At 31.7% G+C, this 20,195-nt stretch overlaps 4 protein-coding genes and 1 pseudogene across 4 annotated transcripts; 3 read left to right on the top strand and 2 right to left on the bottom strand.

Annotated features, from left to right (window-relative positions):
• The first annotated feature begins 698 nt into the window (after positions 1-698).
• On the top strand, positions 699-1,763 carry LOC128397476 (uncharacterized). Its single transcript, XM_053358205.1, has 3 exons — positions 699-844; positions 912-1,051; positions 1,117-1,763. Exons 1-3 carry the CDS (start codon positions 819-821, stop codon positions 1,554-1,556), a joined length of 606 nt encoding a protein of 201 aa, XP_053214180.1. The 5' UTR covers positions 699-818; the 3' UTR covers positions 1,557-1,763.
• Positions 1,764-2,578: 815 nt separating this feature from the next.
• Positions 2,579-5,495, top strand: LOC128397472 (uncharacterized). The gene is made up of 2 exons (XM_053358201.1): positions 2,579-2,906; positions 2,975-5,495. Exons 1-2 carry the CDS (start codon positions 2,843-2,845, stop codon positions 5,296-5,298), a joined length of 2,388 nt encoding a protein of 795 aa, XP_053214176.1. The 5' UTR covers positions 2,579-2,842; the 3' UTR covers positions 5,299-5,495.
• Positions 5,496-5,654: 159 nt separating this feature from the next.
• On the top strand, positions 5,655-9,089 carry LOC128397473 (collagen alpha-2(IX) chain-like). Its single transcript, XM_053358203.1, has 17 exons — positions 5,655-5,806; positions 5,878-6,094; positions 6,171-6,579; positions 6,639-6,681; positions 6,755-6,783; positions 6,852-6,938; positions 7,013-7,120; positions 7,206-7,251; positions 7,313-7,365; positions 7,436-7,535; positions 7,850-7,899; positions 7,964-8,020; positions 8,088-8,232; positions 8,302-8,499; positions 8,558-8,628; positions 8,712-8,787; positions 8,847-9,089. Exons 1-17 carry the CDS (start codon positions 5,755-5,757, stop codon positions 8,975-8,977), a joined length of 1,872 nt encoding a protein of 623 aa, XP_053214178.1. The 5' UTR covers positions 5,655-5,754; the 3' UTR covers positions 8,978-9,089.
• A 58-nt stretch (positions 9,090-9,147) lies between these two features.
• Positions 9,148-10,404, bottom strand: LOC128397475 (uncharacterized). Its single transcript, XM_053358204.1, has 4 exons — positions 10,248-10,404; positions 10,017-10,173; positions 9,810-9,949; positions 9,148-9,729 (listed from the first exon to the last, which is right to left on the bottom strand). Exons 1-4 carry the CDS (start codon positions 10,315-10,317, stop codon positions 9,287-9,289), a joined length of 810 nt encoding a protein of 269 aa, XP_053214179.1. The 5' UTR covers positions 10,318-10,404; the 3' UTR covers positions 9,148-9,286.
• A 1,522-nt stretch (positions 10,405-11,926) lies between these two features.
• LOC128397474 (uncharacterized) lies at positions 11,927-13,588 on the bottom strand (annotated as a pseudogene).
• Positions 13,589-20,195: the final 6,607 nt, after the last annotated feature.

Here is a 20,195-nt window from a genome sequence, read left to right as displayed (position 1 = left end):
TTATCAATGGAAAACAAAATTTAAAACAATCAACTAATCAAGTTAATGAAAAACTTTCAATCAACCAGAATATTAATTAGCCAATAATTAAATCATCCTAAGCAATTGTTTCAGTTTACATTATAAACTTTAATCCATCTCCATGGTCATTTAATTAATCCATTTCTTTTGCAAACATTTCCATTGCCTAATGATGATGATAGTTAATTAATTGCAATTATGACCCAGTTGACCTCTAAAATTGAAACTAAATCAACACACACACAGAATAGTAAACAACAATTTAATCAATACCTTTTTCACCAACAGCCTGAGGTGTTTTCTGTATAAATTGAGTGAAAAAAAATTAAATCCAAAGGAAATAATTTCGTTATCTTCAAAATTGATCAAACTAAATCAACTAATCACTAAATTTGATCACCATCATGGTTTACCTTTGGTATATAAATGGCCACTCAACCCAAAGGGCCAGAATATTTGTCTATTTACATTGGAAACATTAAGTTGATTAAACATTGGGAACAATTTAAAAATCAATATGAAGCTTATCCTATTTACCGTTTTCATTATTTTCACAGGTTTCATAACAATTCAGGGTAAGTAAACAAATAGACATTTAATTTTTTACACTTGTAGGTAAACAATTAACTGATTATCTTCAAAATCTGACAACATTTAGCTGCTGATAAAAGAAACCAGCAAATATCCCTGATGAATTGGAAAACAACGCCACGGGCTCGTGCGATGTACTGTTCAATCAAACGGCCGCTCTGGTTGAACCCGTGCTACTTGTTAATCGTACAGAATGGCCTACGACAATGGACGCTGTTAATAAGCATTGTGAGTAAGTATTTGTGGTCAATTGTCGCTTGGACACACCTTAATTCATATTCTCTTTCTTGTATTATCAGTCTTGGAGCGACAGTTTATAAAAGTATGAGGAAATACGGTAAATGTCTCAGTGGACTTTCACGTCAAGCGCTGAACGTTTTCTTACATGGAATGAAAAACTTCATCAAGAGTATCTGCTCGAACCCCACGAAGAAATCAAGTAATTTCGAGTATTTAGAACAAAAAACTTTCGAATTTCAATTTATTTTTAAACTTTTTCTTTAGATACAATCGATATACTTTCATGTGCTTCGAGTGACAGTTTAAAAGGTTGGAATAAGTGTTTATATCAGGCTAATCGTCAGCTCGACTTTGCTTCCGACAATTCAACGGGAATCGAAATGGTTGGAAATGTTTGCTGTATCTACTCATCGATGCTCGATTGTGTCACCACAAATACTAAATCAAGGGCCGATTGTGACGCTAATCGGGACACAACAAATTTCCTACGATCGTCGATCTCATTGGTAATGAAAGATGTCATGGAATTAATTTGTTCCCGTTATTCAAACCAAGAGGAATGTAATGTTAATAATCCCAAAGGTGTGTCCATACTGAAGGTCATCGGAGACGATACCAGTTACCGTGTTGATGGAGCCTTCTTATTGTCGCCGTTGCTCAAAACTGCGGTCAAATTAGCGGCCGTTGATGAGTCCGAAGTCTAAAAGTCCGACCTTCCGATACTCTTAATCTTGAATCAATTCTAATGATAATTTGCTTCCTTCTCATTGTGAACCAACAATTGATTCAATTTTTTGTCGGTCAATCAATTAATTCAATTAACTCAATTATCGTAAACCTGAAAATTGAATCAATTGAATGTAAATCAATTAATCACAATTGAATCAAATTAACTTCTAATAATAAACTTATCCATTCATCTTTCTCTCAATCAATTCCAGTTAATTATCATCGTGATTGAAGGTTATCATTACAATTAAATTTACTATTGATAGACTTGGAAATAAACCAGATAAATGATTAAATTGTTAAACTAAATTAAATCTAATGACCTTAGATTAGCAGATTATATTATCTTAAATCAGTAAATTGTCATAATCACAATTTGAAAAGTTTATAATTAAAACAAACCAAACTAACTAGTTAGGTAAGTTTATCAATTTTGATTATCATCAAAAACAAACTGGTTAGTTAATTTAACTGAATTAAATAGCAATCAAATACATGGACCTCTGTCAAACCAACGTTAATCAAATTAAATTGTATTCAGTTTTTTTGGTTAATGATAATAATGTTTAATGATCAACAGAAATATAATCAACAATTTAATTTAATTGTTGAAGGAAAAACTTTACCTTCTTTGTAAAATTCAAATGATGACATTGAATTAATGGTACTAGTTAATTGCGAGTTAATTTAGTTTCTTTGTAATATAATTTAACGAAAATGTCAATTGTTAATCTAAATAATTCAATTAAATTAAACACTAACCAACAATTAGCGATAATTAATAAACAAAATGTTTAGGAAAGTTTCACCTTGGACCTAGACGATTTCAAACAATTAACTAATTAAGTTATCAATTGATTTTCTTGGATCTTATTGAAAAGCAAATTAATTGTCACTATTTAAATGATTTAGTTGATTGTTAATTAACTTTAATTCAGATGAAAGTGTATCAATTATATGATAAAAGAAACTTTTTTTTTGTTCAAAAAGGTAACAATTGCTAAAGAGCTCATTTCCTCCCGTATTTCAATTTATTAATAGTAATTAACTAATTGTGTTTTGATTCAATTATAATGACGATGATGATTAACTAGGATAATCAAATTGTTGGATTTGCCCAGAAAAAAAATGAATCAGTTAATTAGTGTGAATGAAAACTTGAGCTTAATTAGTGATAAGAATTGGATCAAATATGATTACAAGTGACAATTTGCTAATTGCTTGTGATTAACAAGGTGGTTAACAAGTGATTGAATCAATAATGAAATTGTCAACAATTAAAGTTAATTCGTTACAATTTATTTGGATAATTATTTTTCATTCAGGTAAGAATTGATTTTCTTATGATCAATGTTCAATATTTTTAATTGTTACCTCTTTGTTTACAATTAAGGTTCAACGTTGGGATTAAGTGTTAACTCATCATCTTCTGTGTTAATTGTTGATAATCAAGGTGATGATAATTCAAATGATTGGATTCCAATTGCAACAACTGAGCGTTCATGTAACTGTAAATTCAATCCGATAACAACAATTAAAAGTGATTTAACTGTAACAACAATTACCCCCAATGATTTAATCAATTTAAATGATTCAATTGATGAAATTAAATTAGTATCAAATAAAATTACTGTAATTAAGGATGGAAACAATTATGATCATGACAATATTTCAGTTGTGACTGGTACAGTTACCACAATTAAGGATGATATTGATATTGAACTGATCGGATCAACTGAATTAACTGTGACAGTTGATTCAGTTGATTCAAATTCTGGTGAAACTGAGGATGAAGTAACAACAAGTAAATCAGAAAGTTCAACAATTAAAACATTAACAACAATAAGTGAAGATGAAGCCGAAGCTGAAGTGACAACTTTGAAACAATTAATTACCACCGAGAAACAATCAACTGTTACCGAAGATCCTAATCAAGAATCAATAGAACCTTCAACAATTGTGATCACTAAGGTGGAGATTGATGATGAAGATAAAGTTGCCACCACTGATTCAGATTACCAGGAATCAGGGAAAACAACAACAATTAAATCAGTTGATTCTTCAACTGAAGCAAGTGAAAGTGGTTTACCTTCAACCCTAATTACCGTTAGTTCAACAAATGAACCGACTACAATTGTAGATAATTCTGATTCTGATTCGGATGAAGATAAGAAGGAAAATGTAACCCCATCAACGAGCGATGGTGAGGGTTCCACAACTTCCATGGTGGATGAAGGGATAACTCAAATTTCTGAAAGTGATAAAGAAGATGAAGATGAAGATGGTGAAAGTGGTGGATCGACATCACCAGAGGGAAATGAGCAAATGACCACTGTAAGTGTTGGGGTCAGTGTGATACCTGTGACAGAAGATGAGAGTGATGAAGGGATAGAAACTGATTCAACAACTACAAAAAGCGATTCTGGTGTTAGTCCAACTGATTCAGTTACAACGGAAAGTCAAACTGAAAATCCTTCAACACCAGAGAAAATTGAACCTCCGTATGAAAAGTCGACTGAGACACCAATGCCCGAAGAGGAGAGTTCTGATCTACCAACTTCCTCACTGATGACCACAGTTTCAGTTGAAACTCCGCCTAATTTTCCCTTTTCATCAACAGAAATCCCGTCTAAGTTGTCCACAAAACTCCAGGTAAGTTCAGAAGTACCTACGGAACAGACAGAATCGGAAATAACATCACCAACTGAGCTTTCAGCTACATCGGAATCGGGATCAGAATCAGAATCAGAACCAGAATCAGAATCAGAGTCTACAAGTGAAACTTCAGATGCTCGACCAACTGATTCATCCACAGATTCAGTATCAGAACCAGAGCCAGCATCAACTATGACACCATCTGATCCAACCGAATCTCAACCAGTTCCTCCAGCTACATCTTCGTCAACAGAAATACCCTTAAAACCATCAACCCCTGATTCGACAACACTACTCACCGAAGAACCAACAACTCCAGACTCAACAACTGAGCCACCAGTCACCATATCACCTCCACCAGAGACTCCCACAGAACCACAAGATGGATCATCATTACCACCTTCATCAGAATTACCACCAAAACCGTCAACTGATCCAACATTTACAGTTACAGCAACTGATAATTCAAACGAAATGACAACATCATCCACAAGCACAGATCAATCACAATCAACAACAACGATGAGCTCAAATAAACCTGAACCAGAAGGAAGCACAGCTCCAACACCTACTCAGCCCTCATCATCTCAATCGACCGAAGCTGAATCAACAAATGAACCAGAAAAACCCTCACCAGCACCAACCGAATCAACACCAACACCATCAACCCGAATAGTTCCTAATGTAACATCACCAACACCGACAATTACCCAATGTATTCAACTGTCATCATTACGCAATTGGAGATATGATTTACTTCATCGATTGGCCCAAACTCAGTACCAAATAATTAAACTTCGTCTCAATCTACCCCCAGAATCACCGCTTCGAAAATCGAACACCTTTTTCCGTTCAATTCGTTTTCTCCGACGAATGTCCTGGTCAATCAATCGTCGTCCCCTCTGGCTAATTTACAATGCTCGAATTCAAACACTTCGACTAATCAAAAGTGAACAATCATTCAACTTGTTCGGGATAAATGTTCTAGTTGGTCTTTGGAAGCGTCGATTATGCTGCTTCAATCGACTTCTAATTGAATGTGGTACAATTTCATTCAATTGAATAATCAATCAGACGAAAAACTTTCGGTCACAACAATTAACTTAATCAGAAATAATAATAACTGCCAATCAGTTAATCATCAAAATGTAACAAAAAATTGATTGAATTGGTCGTAACAATTAACTAATTACCCTAATCACTTATGTACAACAATTGTTAACAAGATCAAACAATAAATTATATAATTAAAAAGCTCAGTTGACAATGTGTATATAAGATGTTAAATCGTTAATCACAATCACAATTACAATTACAATTACAATTAATTTCTCCTTGAAAGGTTAAACAATTTATATTGAACAACAAAAGAGGTTGTTAACCAACGACAATTAATAAGATGAACTTTAATCAATCTTGATTGTTGTTAATATTTCCCTAAATTGTCATGTTAACTTTAACTGAAACATTTAGTTAATTCAGTGAGATGATCAGTTGATCAGAGTAAATTTAACCAATATGATTAACTATTTGATTCAGTTTCTTGGACTATTATTATTTTCCAATAACGGTGAGTTTTTTTTTTAATTTATATCCCAAAGATTAACACGATTAATTTACTAATTGTTTCAATAATTTAAGTTATCGGATTAAGTTCAAATTCACCATGTTTATCATCGGTAAATAATCACAATCAAAATGATCATAACGATTTACCGGCCTATGATTTTATCCGTTATTTTGGTTTGGACAATTCTGATGGCTTCGATTTCCCTGGAATAAAAAAAGTTAAAGGTTCTAACGATTTCCAGACCGCTTATCGATTATCCCGTCGAGCTGACCTCAGTTTACAAACGAAGTAAGTTCAATATTATGTTGATGATAATCGTAAAGTTGTAACAATTAACTAATGAGCAAAATTTTGTCTTTCAAAGGAAAATGTTCCCCTTCGGAATTCCCACTGAATTTTCATTCGTTTGTTCATTTCGACAGCGGCCCTCGAAAGCGGAATCATGGGATCTGATACGAATCTCTGATTCCACCGGATCTTTACAATTGTGCCTGAAATTTATTCCTTATCAACGGAAACTTGAACTAACTTTACCATCGTCATTATCGTTGGTTAATCAAGGACCCAAAATTCCCGATCGAATCGTTTTCACCAATGTAACATCCAACGACGGTTCTTGGCATAAAGTTGGCCTGACATTGAGGAAAAATCGAGTTACTCTGCATCATAATTGTCTTGAACATAGTCACCAATCAATTTCATCCATTGATAATATTGACAATCAGGGTAATTTAATTGTCGCTAAATTTTCAGATGAACCAACAACTGTACCTGTAAGTCAACTGGTAGATAATGTTGATTGTAGCAATTTACTAATTCATTTTGTTTACAGATTGATCTTCAATGGATGGTCCTTAATTGTGATATTACACAAAGTGAGTTCTTATTATTTAACTAATTTTGATCATCAATCTTAATTATCTGATTGTCGCAACTTTTTACTTTTAGGTGCAAAGGAAACTTGTGATGAACTACCGGTTAGTTGATTTTTAATTCATTGATGAATATAATTGTTTAAGTTAATTGTTGATGATAAATTTTTTAGGACACAATTGAGCCTCCAAAGTTCATCCCAATTCCAGATGAGTGTCGTGCTTGCCCTCAGGGTCAACCTGGATTACGAGGACTCCCAGTGAGTTTTAATCAGTTACTCGAAATCAACAAAGATAAAGATTGAAGTTAATTGGGTATCATACTTAATTACAGGGTATGAAGGGTGATCAAGGGCTTCAAGGACCTAATGGATTTGACGGATCAAAGGGAGATCAAGGGGAAATGGGTGAACCTGGACCGCCAGGTCAACCAGGTCAAAAGGTAGAAATTTAAATTCAATTTAATTCAACAGTTAAAATGAGATATTAAATTGTCGTATTTCTCTGGATCGATACTCGGGATTTAGGGGGACACTGGATTTACCGGAATTGCTGGTCCACCCGGAATAAAAGGTAATTTACTCATGATGGGATTTTCAGATGGACTAACTTATTAATTGTTAACAATGATTAGGTGAAAATGGTTACCCAGGTGAACCAGGACTCACTGGTGATAAAGGAGATTCAGTGAGTTTGACACTTTGACAGTTTCATGTCAATCGTTTTTGATTCATTTCTCTTCAATTTAATGACACAGGGCTCTCCTGGGTCGCCAGGCCCTGAGGGACCCAAGGGCGATGTTGGTCCTCCTGGGTTACCAGCTGAACTTGGATCAAGGGGCGAAAAGGGAGATAAAGGTAAGTCTATTTACAGGATTTTTCTTATGTTCCAAAAGTAAAAATCGTTTCTTTGTGATAAAAGAACATAAAAAATCAGATGAATATGAACAAAAAATTTTGAGAATGTGAATTTTTCTCAAATTTCAATACAATTTTACTGATATTTCCTGGATTTCTCATGAATTCACAATCAAACAGATTAATGAATCTCGAGTTTCAAGTCCATTCATTGAATAGTCGCTACCATAAACAATAAAGATCCAAATACTAAGCTTTGAAGTTCAAGAATTATTAATAAATCATCTTTTTTATTCCAATTTTTCTTCATCAAGGTTCACCAGGAGAACCAGGGGATTCTGGTGAGCCAGGAAAAGATGGATTAGTAAGTTGATAAAAATTTTCCATCGATTTATTATTAATGATAATCTAATAACTTATTCAATTAGATGGGACCAGTTGGACCAACTGGCCAACCAGGGGAGGCTGGACAACCGGGCGAAAAGGTTAATATTCAATCTAAAAGTTTAATTAATTATCAATTCCAATGGTTAATTTATCAATTTGAATCAGGGAGAGAAAGGTGATTCCGGACCTGTTGGTCCTGTCGGCCCTCCAGGGCCACCGGGACTAGTAACCACAGAGGAAAACGGGAATCAATCAGTTGAATCAATTACCGAGGAAAGAGTTCGACAAATTTGCTTAGAGTTAATTAAAGGTTTGATCACAATCTGAATTTCATTGTGTTGGATTTACTCTAATTGATTGGAATTGTATTTTCAACCAGAATTTGAGAGTAATCTTGAACGTAACATGGGCGAACCAGGGCAACCTGGGCCTCCCGGTGAACCAGGAACACCAGGACTCCAAGGACCCCCAGGACCAACGGGTCCACAAGGTTTACAGGGTAAACCAGGAAGAGGTAGAATAGGTAGACCAGGAGATTCAGGGCCACCCGGTCAACCAGGATTACAGGGAGAAAGAGGTAAACCATTAAAGGAATGAAAAAAACGAAATTCTAATAAACTAATAAAATATTTCAGGTTACCCTGGTTTACCTGGTATCCAAGGTCCAAAAGGTTCCCAAGGTGATAAAGGTGATCGTGGGCTCGATGTATGTATTTGAATTGGATGAAAATAATCAATAGAAGCAAAAAATTTGATGAAATAATTTTTTCCATAATCAAAATTTTCTAGGGAATCGCAACTGAAGGACCAATTGGCCCACCAGGTAATCCTGGTCCTCCTGGTCAACCAGGAATTGGTGTCCAAGGTAAGTCTGAATAAACAGCAATCAAAGTTAAACAACTGATTAAATCCCAATCCAATTAGGACCCACCGGTGAATCTGGCCGACCTGGACCTCCAGGGCCACAAGGTTATCCAGGTGAACAAGGGTCACCAGGTTACTGTGAACATTGTCCACCAATGGTCATCCCAACCCAAGAAAAAGGTCCAGGTTAATAAAGGTGATTTAATTATCATCATTAAACCAAATCAACGAGATAAATTATGTATTTAAATTTTGATATTATCCAAAGGAATTAAAAATTTTCGCGGAAAATTTAAAAAGTAACATTTTAAATTTGGATCATTAATTATTAATACAGTTAATAGTAATCACCAATCAAAAGTAAATGTAATTAAAGGTTTAATTTAAATCAGAATGATAATATACAGTCAATTGCAACAATCTAAGGTAAACACAGAGATAGTTTAATAATAATAAAGGTAAAGAAAAAAGTTTGTCAGAAAATTAATTGATTGTCGCAATTAAATGTCATCAGCGTGAATTTCACCTAATTGTTTTGTTGCTTTAATTAAAGGTGACAATAAAAAGGCTCCAGTGACCTTATATTTACCATCAGCAATTAACTTCAATGATTCAGCTCTCCCAGCGTTATGAGCATCACAATCCTCTTTGGTGGCGTAATTGCCACAAAGTAATTCAGTTAAATCTTTGACAATTAAGCTCAATGATGATTCTAGGAAAGTCGATGTATCTTGACGACCTGGCTTAATGCAATCGGGCTTTGATCCGGTGGAAACGGAAACACATTCAACCAACGAGGAGTAGGTACAGCAGATATTACCGATCATCGCAGGATCGGTGGCATTTGAAGCGGTAAAATCGAGCTGTTGATTAGCGGTATTGAGACATTTACTCCAACCGGTCATTGTTTCATTGGAAGCACATTTTAAAATTTCAATTGTTTCTGTTTTTCCACAAAAAAAAGCAAGTTAATTTAGTAATTAAAAGAACAATTTAGAAAATGGAAAACTAATTAACACTTACCCATCTTTTTCTTGCTCGATAAGCAAATGTTTTGCATGAATTTTTTCAATCCTCGAAGGAAAATTGTGACCGCTTGTCGGGAAAGTCCATTTAAACACTTACCATATCGACGGACATTCTTGTAAACTTTAGTTCCCAATCTGGTTGATTAACATTCATCAACGATAATTAATCATGTACTCATTAAATATACTTGGATTTACTTACTCGCAGTGTTTAGTGACCGCGTCCATGGTCATAGGCCAAGGTTGCGTTCCTACCAACATAGCGGGTTCGAGGATTGTTACAGTTTGATTCAAAGCCGATTCACATTCTGATGATGTATCAACTTGAGTTAATTTAGTTGATTTCTTTTTCTCAGCGGCTACAATTAAGATAATAATTGGAAACAATTAAACAACTTTAAGTTTCGAGAAGAAAAACTTTTTTTTTCCTTACCATTGGTAATTGTGATTAAAGAAAATGAAATTGTCACAATTAAAATTAATAAACTACTTTGTGTCCTCATTGTGATTGTTACAATTGTCACTTAAGTGTTTCAACAATTTCAATTTACCAGTTAAATTGTGATGATTGAAGTTAGAATCAAACTAATCAAGTTAACTGTGATTGTAAAACCTTTTATATTCATGGTAAACTTTATGATGACAATCTAATTGAACACAGAGAAGAAAGTGAAAGTTAATTCCCAACAATTAGTGTACAATTTACCCCAAGGGGATTCACATATTTACCATGAATTCAGAGACGATGATATTTAATATACTTACATAAACAATCAACGTCAATTATTATTCAATCATTATCTCTGGAAATCATTTAAAATTCATTTTCAACAATTAACTTTTACATTTTACATCAATCTCCAAACAGATGATAACAATTAAAGGTTTCTAATGATGATTAAGATAATAATTATCATATTGATTAGGGTTTACAATGGACATTCAACTAATCAACTAATCAAATGATAAACAATTCAAATTAATTCTTAAATTCTTATCAAATTGGTGATTAAATGATCAAATTGTTAACAATCAAATGATTGTAACCAAAGTTACAACTTGTATGTGAACAAAAAAAATCAGATAACATTTTAATTAACCTTGATTGTAGTTGTTAATCAACTTTAATTGTGAAATAATCACGATGGACAAATCAAATTAATTAAAACAACATCTACTTTCATATGTTTGCAATTATTTACTAATTTAAATTAAATTCAATTTCTGTCTGATCAAGAAACAATCTAATCACTTTCCAAGCAATTAATAGTAACAATTAAATCAGCTGATTGTTGGATTGATATTGTGAAAAGAAAACGTGATTAGACTCAGTTATTCAACTTTATTTTTAACTATTCTGAAAATCTGAAAGATCAAGTTGATTATCATTGTTTTAACTTAATGATTGTCGACGATTAAGTTAATTGTGATATCATGAGAAAAGCAAATTATTCCTGATCAAGGAAAGTGATTAAAACTGATGACTGATTCTAATGATTTATAAATAATGATAATTGAAACTTTTTCTTTGTCTTTTTCGTGTCACAAATTAGTAGGAATCATTTTCGATCATTTTAATTGTCCAAAGTCAATCGATAAATTTTCTGATTATTGATCATCACTTTAGTCAATTGTATCCAATTAGAGATGTAAAAATATTAATTCCAATTGCTCGATGAAACTTGATTTAACCGACTACTTATTATGAGACCCTGAGGGCTTTTTCCTGTTTCTATTCACTTCTTATTCTGAATTGATTATCAAGAGAATCAGTTAGTTGATAATAAGATTCTGGTTCCTTGTTGATTACTGCTAACACTTCAATATTTAATCTTCCACTAATCATATTTATAAGTCCCAATAAATTGACTACAATTAACATCATCTAACTAATATTGTCCAATTGTCCATGAATTTTGCCAACTAGACTAAACATATTATCAAAAAGTAAATGGGAAACCCTTGAGGTGAAATATTTATCATCATCATTTCCTCATCATCATGATGATATTTATTCATCAGCCATGATTAAGTCGCAGCCTTTGATAACTTAATGATATTATTAACAATTAGAGGTTAAAGTTTCAACTTGAAAGCAATTAAGACCAAAAATTTTTCAAGCAAATAGCAAAATGAACTTTAATTTAACTTTTAAAATTGATCATTGATCTGCAATTGTGAACAAAAAACAAAATCTTACAAATTACAAATTATAATTTATTCTTTACCAATATCAGAATCGTCGGACAATTTATTAACAATCTTAAGAAGTGGACTGATCAGATAAGCTCCCTCGACCGGAATTTCGGCTAATCCAGCGGCTTTAATCTTAGCCAAACCCTCGGGATTATTTGCAATACAATCTGATTCGGATGAATATTTTGAACAGATCAGTTCGATAACCTCTTTAAGAACAAGTGAAAGTGAATGTTTGAAAAATCTTGTAGTATCCGCTTTGGTGAACAACCGGGAATAGTTCCAGTTGAACGTTCGAGACACCCGATTACCGTTGAATAGATACAACAAACGTCACCCACAACTCCAACAGAGGTGGAATTAAAACCGACGAAGTTCAACTGTCGATTAACGGTGTTCATACAGTTATTCCAACCTTTAAGTGTCCTCGAATCAGCGCATCTTAAATCATCAATTGCCTCTAAATTATCAAGAGAAAAGAGTATGTATAAATACAGAGAGATTTAATCCATTTCAAGCTCTATTGTTAGAGTGATAATCTTATATCCAGACTATTAATATCTTCAATTTACCTTGTTTCTTTTTCGTTGAGTTACAAATACTTCGGATGAATCGCTTTAGGCCATGAAGATAAATGAGTAAAGTTTGACGAGCTAAACCCTGTAAGCATTTACCGTACTTTCTGACTCTCTTGTAAACATCAGTTCCAAGTCTTGGGATAAAAAATGTAAGAGGAAATATGATTATGATGAAAAAGAAATCGAGATGATGATGATGATGATGAAGAAAACACAACAGGAAACATGATCACAAAAATGGAGTAACTGATTTTACCCTCAAGGATTTAAGATCAATTTGAAAATTTTCGAGAATCAGATTAACATATTACTATTATTATTCAGAGAGAATTTTTTTATTCTTCACTTCATCTGCATGTAACTCTTTCTCCATGTGATTTTCATCTATTCAAGTAAATATTGATTCTATTCCATGACGGAAACATGATGATTACGATCAATGTGTAAATAATAATAAACATGAAACATGAAACATGAAAGTTTCGAGTTTAGTTTTTCTCGAAAGTAACAAAGTTTACAAATATTATCAACTAGAAGAATAATTTTCAATCAATGTTATAAACAATTCGGGAACAATTTACTCACTTGCAGTGTTCATCAATCTCAGCAATTGTCAGGGGAAACTTTTTACTTCCAATCAAAAGAACTGGTTCAACCAGAGCCGCTGTTTCATTGAAAATAGATTCACATGATTCAGTTGAATTGGTGAAAATATCGTCAGAATTTTGTTTCTGTTTGGTTCCTATTCTCAAATACAAATCAAAATGGAATAATTAAAATTACGAACTCACAAATGATCACAAATCGTCAATAAGTTAAGCAAATGAATCACATGAATTACCTTGAGTTGAAACAATTACAATTAAACAGAATAAACTAATTACAATTGATGAAGAAAATTTCTTGTTAATAGACATGATGATTAGGTGAATTCAAATTCGTAGCAGAAAAAAAGTTCATCCGAAAACAAAAATATCGAAAGGAAAAAAGTTTCTTCTTCCTTCCAATGATTTTCTCAAACTTAATCAATGAGAATAAGATTTGGTTTTTACTCTTTAACTGATTTAACTCAACTGATTGAAACTCTTTTTCATCACCACGATTAATAAATTAAAATCCACTGATTAAATTGATGATAAAATGAAACATCAGAAAATATCATTGGCCTTGAAATTTAAAGTTATCAGTTCAAAGATTAAAATTCTGATGTAATAATAATAATGATAACGTTTGAATCTCGTTTCGTCAAGGTAACAATTTACCTTTGTAAATAACTTAACTGATGCCCATTAATAATTAAGACAATGTTGCTTAGTAATTAATCACAATTAAGGATGGAGAAATAAATAAATAAATTTTTACATTGGTAACTTTTAGCCCGTAAGGTTTATTATTGTTTGTTGTTGATTATCAATTTTGAATCGAATAATCTTAATTCACCTTTAAAAATGAACTAATATTAACAATAATAATCTTATCACAATTTATAATACAAACTTTAATGTTGATGTTGATTAAGGGAAGAGGGAAGTGGGACTGAATGAATAATACAATGTATTACATTATATAACGAAGGTGATCATGATCAGTGTATCATGATCACCTTCAGAAGTTTCTAGAATATTCCAACAATTAAACAATCAATACGATATGACCATGATATTCATGGTCATCATCATGGTAACGTCCCAGACGTAACAATTACTAATCAATAATTTTGTTACATTACCCCCGTCCTCTAGACGAAAGGTCTCTCTTTCGTTACGATATCGATTAATTTATAAGCACAATTTTTGCATTTAATAAGCACATCGAATGCGACAAAAACACCAATACAATATTATTCATACTTAATATTATCCTTTACATATTCAGAGTTACAAGAAACTTGATTATGTTCAGAAATTATAAACAGAAGAACATCTTCAGGTACATCAAATTTAATTACATTAAATAAAGCAGCAAATTCTAATAAACATGCACGAGCTTTTTCCAAAATTTTGGCTTGTTCATCAAATTTACCGTTGATTTCGTCTTCAATTCTGAACATCGAAAATATGCATATTTCATCAGTAATTGATTACCTTTTATCCTACCTTCGATCTTTTCCTTGACTGATTTTGGAGCAGGTCGTTTCAACGTTTTCTTCAGCGTTAATATTTGATCGATGGCAATCCCTACCACCTTTACGAAGTTATCATTTTTATCCTTCAACACCTCAGAAGTCATCTTTTGATTACTGTTAGAAGCAGAAAACAGCTAATACAATTAATAACAATTAAATAACATATAATATAGTAACATTAACATTAGTAATGTTAATTTACAAATAATTCATTCAAATAACAAATTCTCTCAAAATTTTCATAAACATTAATCCAAGTTAGAATGAGAAATTGCATTAAGATCTCCATTAACTTGATTATTACATAATTAATTATATTGAAACTAGAATTAGGTACATAAAATTCCCATGGATCCATCGGCCACGTAATTTAAGAACCATCTCCCTTGCCACCAATAGCGCAATGAGTTGGATAAGGAGGAGGCGACTGTTGACACAACAACCAGTCCACTGAGTACCATCTCCTACTTTTAAATCGAATTTCTAGTTATCAATAAAACTAATTAATTAAGTTGAGAAGCTAATCTATCGATATTAGCTTCCATTTGATTTATCTCCTGCACCAGCTCATCCATTGAGTTACCTGAGCTCTGATAACTTCTATCACTAGCTCGTCGATGAGTAATTTCAGCTCGTTGTGCTCTTTGGAGTAAATCATGAACCGAATTAATTTCGAATTGGGCAAAATATTGAGAAATTTCAGGCTTGATTCCTCGGACGATCAACCTTATAACCTTCCTCTCATCCACTTGAACATTAATTCGTTTAAAAAGTTTAATTTGTTCCAATATAAAAGACAAAACTGACTGATTTTCCTGTTGTCTTCCTTGGTACAGTTTATTCTCCAACAATTGAACGTAATTTGGGTTTACGAAATCACCAAGTAACATCTCTTTCATGGTACTGTAGTTGACAACATTTTTATTTTTGACATAAGATAAATACCAAAGTTTGATCGTGCCAGTTATAAACATTGGAAATCGTTGTAATCGAACATCATCATCCCAACTAACGGCCATTGTTTCAATTCGAAATTCTCAAACCATTCGATATATCTTGACCGTTGTCACCACTCAGTCGATATACATTTAGACTTGGCTCCAACAAGAGATTATTTTGCATGATTGACTCTTCTCTTATTATTTTTTTTATAATTTATAGTCAATCTCAAATATTTTATCGAATTATCTTCTGAATGATTTCAATTCATTACATTAATTGAAGTAAACTTCATACCCCAACTTGCTCTATAAGCTGTTTTAGGGTATTCCATATAATCAATTTTTCGAATGTAAATTATCATAGACTTACCAAGAAGTTGAATTGTAGCTATCAACTCTGAGAATTCGCAATCAGTTAGATCAACCAAAATTATTTTCACTTATAAACTTAATGTGAAAAAAAACAATATCGAAAACTCAACGTTAATTATTATCAAAATAAAATCACAATAATTACGAATTCGATCCGCAGATCCTGCCTGGGTCGCCAAATGAATCGAATAATCTTAATTCACCTTTAAAAATGAACTAATATTAACAATAATAATCTTATCACAATTTATAATACAAACTTTAATGTTGATGTTGATTAAGGAAGAAATGGACTGAATGAATAATACAATGTATTACATTATATAACAGAAGGTGATCATGATCAGTGTATCATGATCACCTTCAGAAGTTTCTAGAATATTCCAACAATTAAACAATCAATACGATATGACCATGATATTCATGGTCATCATCATGGTAACGTCCCAGACGTAACAATTACTAATCAATAATTTTGTTACAATTTCATGGGGACATTGAAAGCTAATTACAGAGTGAGAGACATTAATTGTAAATTAATTAATGAATGAACATGTTTACAATTTAAACTAGAATATTAATTAGATGAATAAAAAGTTTGTTTACAACAAATTAACGTTCAATCAATCAAGGGTTTTTTTTTCATTTCTTGCTAACGGCGTACAATTAGTGCGATCAATTGATTTCTACTTTTCGAATTGGTCAACAATTAAGTGAATATCAGAACTGGAAAAAATTACACTCGAAAAGTGGTACAGTTGGCCAAATAGAACCATTCGTTAGACCCTCAGGTCATTTTTTGGACATCGTTAGTCGTTGACTGTTCATTATCGAGATCGTCAAGGTTATTCTTAGATTTTTCAATACGATTTCATGATAACTCATTGGTGGAAAGTTGAAAGCTTAGATTCATGAATAACGATTAAACATTTAGTTCTAAAGGTAATTTTCGAGTGGTTCGAATGAGTTAATCTAATTTTCGATTGGAAAAAGATACTTTTAACTCAACTGACCTTTGGGAAAACTGATCCTTAGCCATTGATTTAAGTGCTATTTTAAAGTGAAATAAGTTTTCAATTCATCTGAGTTTACAATCCATCTCATGTAATGAGTAATTCAATAAGTATTGATCATGATTACTCTGACATTTGATAGAAAACAAAATTAAATCTACCAGTTAGCCAATTTAATTGAAGATGATGAAGATTAGACATAGATTTAGTATAAAATAATTAATAGACATTAATTAGAGTTAATAAAAATTGAAAACATTGATTGTGTTATTAAATTAAAATAGCTTTTAATGTTATTCGAAATGATATTAACATTTTAAAATAAAAGTCTCGAGGGCAATGGAAATATTAGTATCAGAGACTAATTAATAAAGTAATTGAGACGCAATTAGAATATTTAATATAACTAATTTACTTTCGATACATTGATAGTCATTATGATTATCATAAACATGATACTGAAAACAAAGTTCACTCAATAATAATTTTCAAATGAAATCAGGACAATCCTTTTTTTGGAAAAAAATTTAAGCTAATCAAATATTTATAATAGTTGTATTAAGAAGGTGGCTAATCAAATTGTGATGATTATTAAATTAGAGGTGGATTATTATCCAACTTCACCTGGACACACCCAACTGAATCTCTGATAACACTTCAACAAGAATGAGAGAGAGAGAGATTAATCCAACCATTAACTTTGAGTACATTAGAATCATTTTGAAACAGTTAACATGATTGTTAATCATCATGATCACGCTGAAAACGGTTCATGAGAAGACATTGATAGACAATGACAAAAGATGATGATGAAAATCACAAATAATCATGAAACAAGGTGATAGATCCTGAATATCATGTGAGTATTAAATGAGCTTGAACTTTTTTCACCTCAACACAACTGAACTTTCATTTTTTCCTCATGAAATATGGGTGAGAAAAGCAAAGCCTTTTCCTTATAATAATAATCAACTGTTAGTTTGATAATCATGATAGTCTATCCATCAAAATGATGACACACAAAATCATCATAATTTCATCATCATGAAAGCCATGAAATGTAAATCACAGGAATGAAAACCATTATGGAATTTCAATTTTTCAGAATTTTTTTACCTGAATATTTTTTTCCTTCCCAAGTAGAAAAAAAAACAACCAAAATAATAGAAAAACTTAATTGAGTTAATGAAAGGAAGACGAGTTGCATCATTTCTCGTTTCCCCTTTTCATTTGCTAGGAATTTCTTTTCTTCTCTTTTTCATAGTAACATGAATATACCCTGAATCTCCAATAATAGGATGATGTTCTCAATTATCTTAGCTCCCAAAATCTCTCACCTCCCAGTATGTGTATCTATTATTATTCTTCTCTCTCTCTCTCTCTCTCATTTTTTCCTTTCCTCCTCCCGATCTTCATCATCAATCTGATGTCTATGGACCTTCAAGGCATCCAACCATGGTCACAATCAATAACCTTTTCCGCTCACGTACAATAATATAACCAATGATACTTGAGAGTTGAGTTTCTCATGAAGTTACCATGGAAACGTGCTAAGACTTTCACTTTTCCTTTTCTCAGATGAAACTATTTATATAATAACATTATTATCATTAAGTTTCACCATTCTAAATACATCACTTAAGGTATAATACATTTACACATTACTATATACTAGTAGTAAGTAAGACTGTTACTTATGATCCATGAATATCTCATGTTAAGGTAAATTTTAATCTGAAACTTTAACTCAACCAGAGTGCACATGAACTTATTATGAATAAGCTTAATGAATTTACAATGAATATTTAAATTGTCAAGAAAATTTCACTATAATTCAGAAAAAAAAACAAATTCTCATTGTATTAATAATAAGATAATTATTATTTCTATCATATTATTTGTAGTAATTACTTTTCTATATGTTTACCACCAAATGATACAATCAAAATTGATCATCAAAGTCAATCAATTAAAATTTAGTTTCCAATTTGCCTTAGAAGAAAAAAGAAAACAGATTCTGAAGGTTAATCAGTTGATTTCACAAAGTTTCCTCAATCTTTATCATGTTGATTGGAGATAAATATCATGAGGTGAACAAATGTAATTACGATAATCATGATGACGATTGAAACAATTTACTCTGATAATCAGAGACCAGGAAGATACAAATTAACTTAAAAAGGTAAAAGATGAAAACAACAACAATGATACAAATAACAGAATATCTTTTCCCCCCTGAATACCTTGAAACATTCAGTTTGATTCAGTGAAGAAAAAAAGTTCTAGAGTTAAAATCGATTCCCTGATGAAGGTTAAACTAAAATGTTGCAAAGAAAATAAAAGTAAAAATAATTCTGTAAGTTTGTCAATTGAACAGAATGAAAAATAATTCTGACAACTAAACACAACAAGAATTGATTCAGAAGATTCTCAGAATTCTCAGGATTCTGGTTACCATGAAAAAGATGATAGAGAGAGAGAGAGAGAAAGTAACTACTATGATGGAGATAAATGGTAACTATTGGAATATGAAGGAGCAAATATAATAGAATAGAAAAATATTTAGAAGAAAAAAAAGTTTTCGAAACAAAATTTTTCTTCATCATTATAATCATCATATTCTTGAAAGATTCTGAACAAAATTCTTGAAACAAATAGTTCACTTGATTGAAACGAAAACACCAAAAGCTCAGAACATAAATAATCAATGAAATCAGAGAATAAGTTAGAACTTTTTTACATTTCGAATTTCCAATTTTTCGAACAAAATTTTCTCCTAAGTAGTAATAAACTGCTGGCTTTGGCTCATTTCATGAGCCAAAGCTCAGCAGTTTCATGAGTGTTATTATTTGAGGAAATAAATGAATTTAATAATTTTTATATTCATTTAATCATAATATTTTATATTAGATTAACTATTAAATCATAATTTTTTTACGATTCATTTATGATAAATGAAATTGATTAAATGTAAATATTAAACTTAATATTCAATTTAAAGATTTTTTCCTCAAGTTTTATATTGAAATATACTGAACTTCACACATTTTACGATTCGAATTAATTTCAATTTAGATTAAATTTCCTGAGTAATTAAATCATATACCGATTTGTATAAATACGAAACTGAAAATTGAAAAATTATCATTCGAAGTT

The sequence above is a fragment of the Panonychus citri genome, unplaced genomic scaffold (genome assembly GCF_014898815.1).
Source record: "Panonychus citri isolate SS breed McGregor unplaced genomic scaffold, ASM1489881v1 Contig00033, whole genome shotgun sequence".
NCBI lineage: Eukaryota > Metazoa > Arthropoda > Arachnida > Trombidiformes > Tetranychidae > Panonychus > Panonychus citri.
Note: the sequence above shows the minus strand (reverse complement) of the source record. Positions and strands in the feature narration are given on the sequence as shown.

Excerpts from the sequence above, each read along its gene's own strand:
- LOC128397476 (XM_053358205.1), top strand. The coding sequence starts at position 819 with ATGGACGCTGTTAATAAGCATTGTGA. Across the intron at positions 845-911 it reads GCTGTTAATAAGCATTGTGA|TCTTGGAGCGACAGTTTATA; the intron begins GTAAGTATTTGT and ends TTGTATTATCAG. Across the intron at positions 1,052-1,116 it reads GAACCCCACGAAGAAATCAA|ATACAATCGATATACTTTCA; the intron begins GTAATTTCGAGT and ends CTTTTTCTTTAG.
- LOC128397472 (XM_053358201.1), top strand. The coding sequence starts at position 2,843 with ATGAAATTGTCAACAATTAAAGTTAATTCGTTACAATTTATTTGGATA. Across the intron at positions 2,907-2,974 it reads GATAATTATTTTTCATTCAG|GTTCAACGTTGGGATTAAGT; the intron begins GTAAGAATTGAT and ends TTTACAATTAAG.
- LOC128397473 (XM_053358203.1), top strand. The coding sequence starts at position 5,755 with ATGATTAACTATTTGATTCAGTTTCTTGGACTATTATTATTTTCCAAT. Across the intron at positions 7,536-7,849 it reads GGGCGAAAAGGGAGATAAAG|GTTCACCAGGAGAACCAGGG; the intron begins GTAAGTCTATTT and ends TTCTTCATCAAG. Across the intron at positions 8,788-8,846 it reads ACCAGGAATTGGTGTCCAAG|GACCCACCGGTGAATCTGGC; the intron begins GTAAGTCTGAAT and ends CAATCCAATTAG.
- LOC128397475 (XM_053358204.1), bottom strand. The coding sequence starts at position 10,317 with ATGAGGACACAAAGTAGTTTATTAATTTTAATTGTGACAATTTCATTT. Across the intron at positions 9,950-10,016 it reads GCGGTCACTAAACACTGCGA|ATTGGGAACTAAAGTTTACA; the intron begins GTAAGTAAATCC and ends TTAATCAACCAG. Across the intron at positions 9,730-9,809 it reads ATCGAGCAAGAAAAAGATGG|AAACAATTGAAATTTTAAAA; the intron begins GTAAGTGTTAAT and ends GTGGAAAAACAG.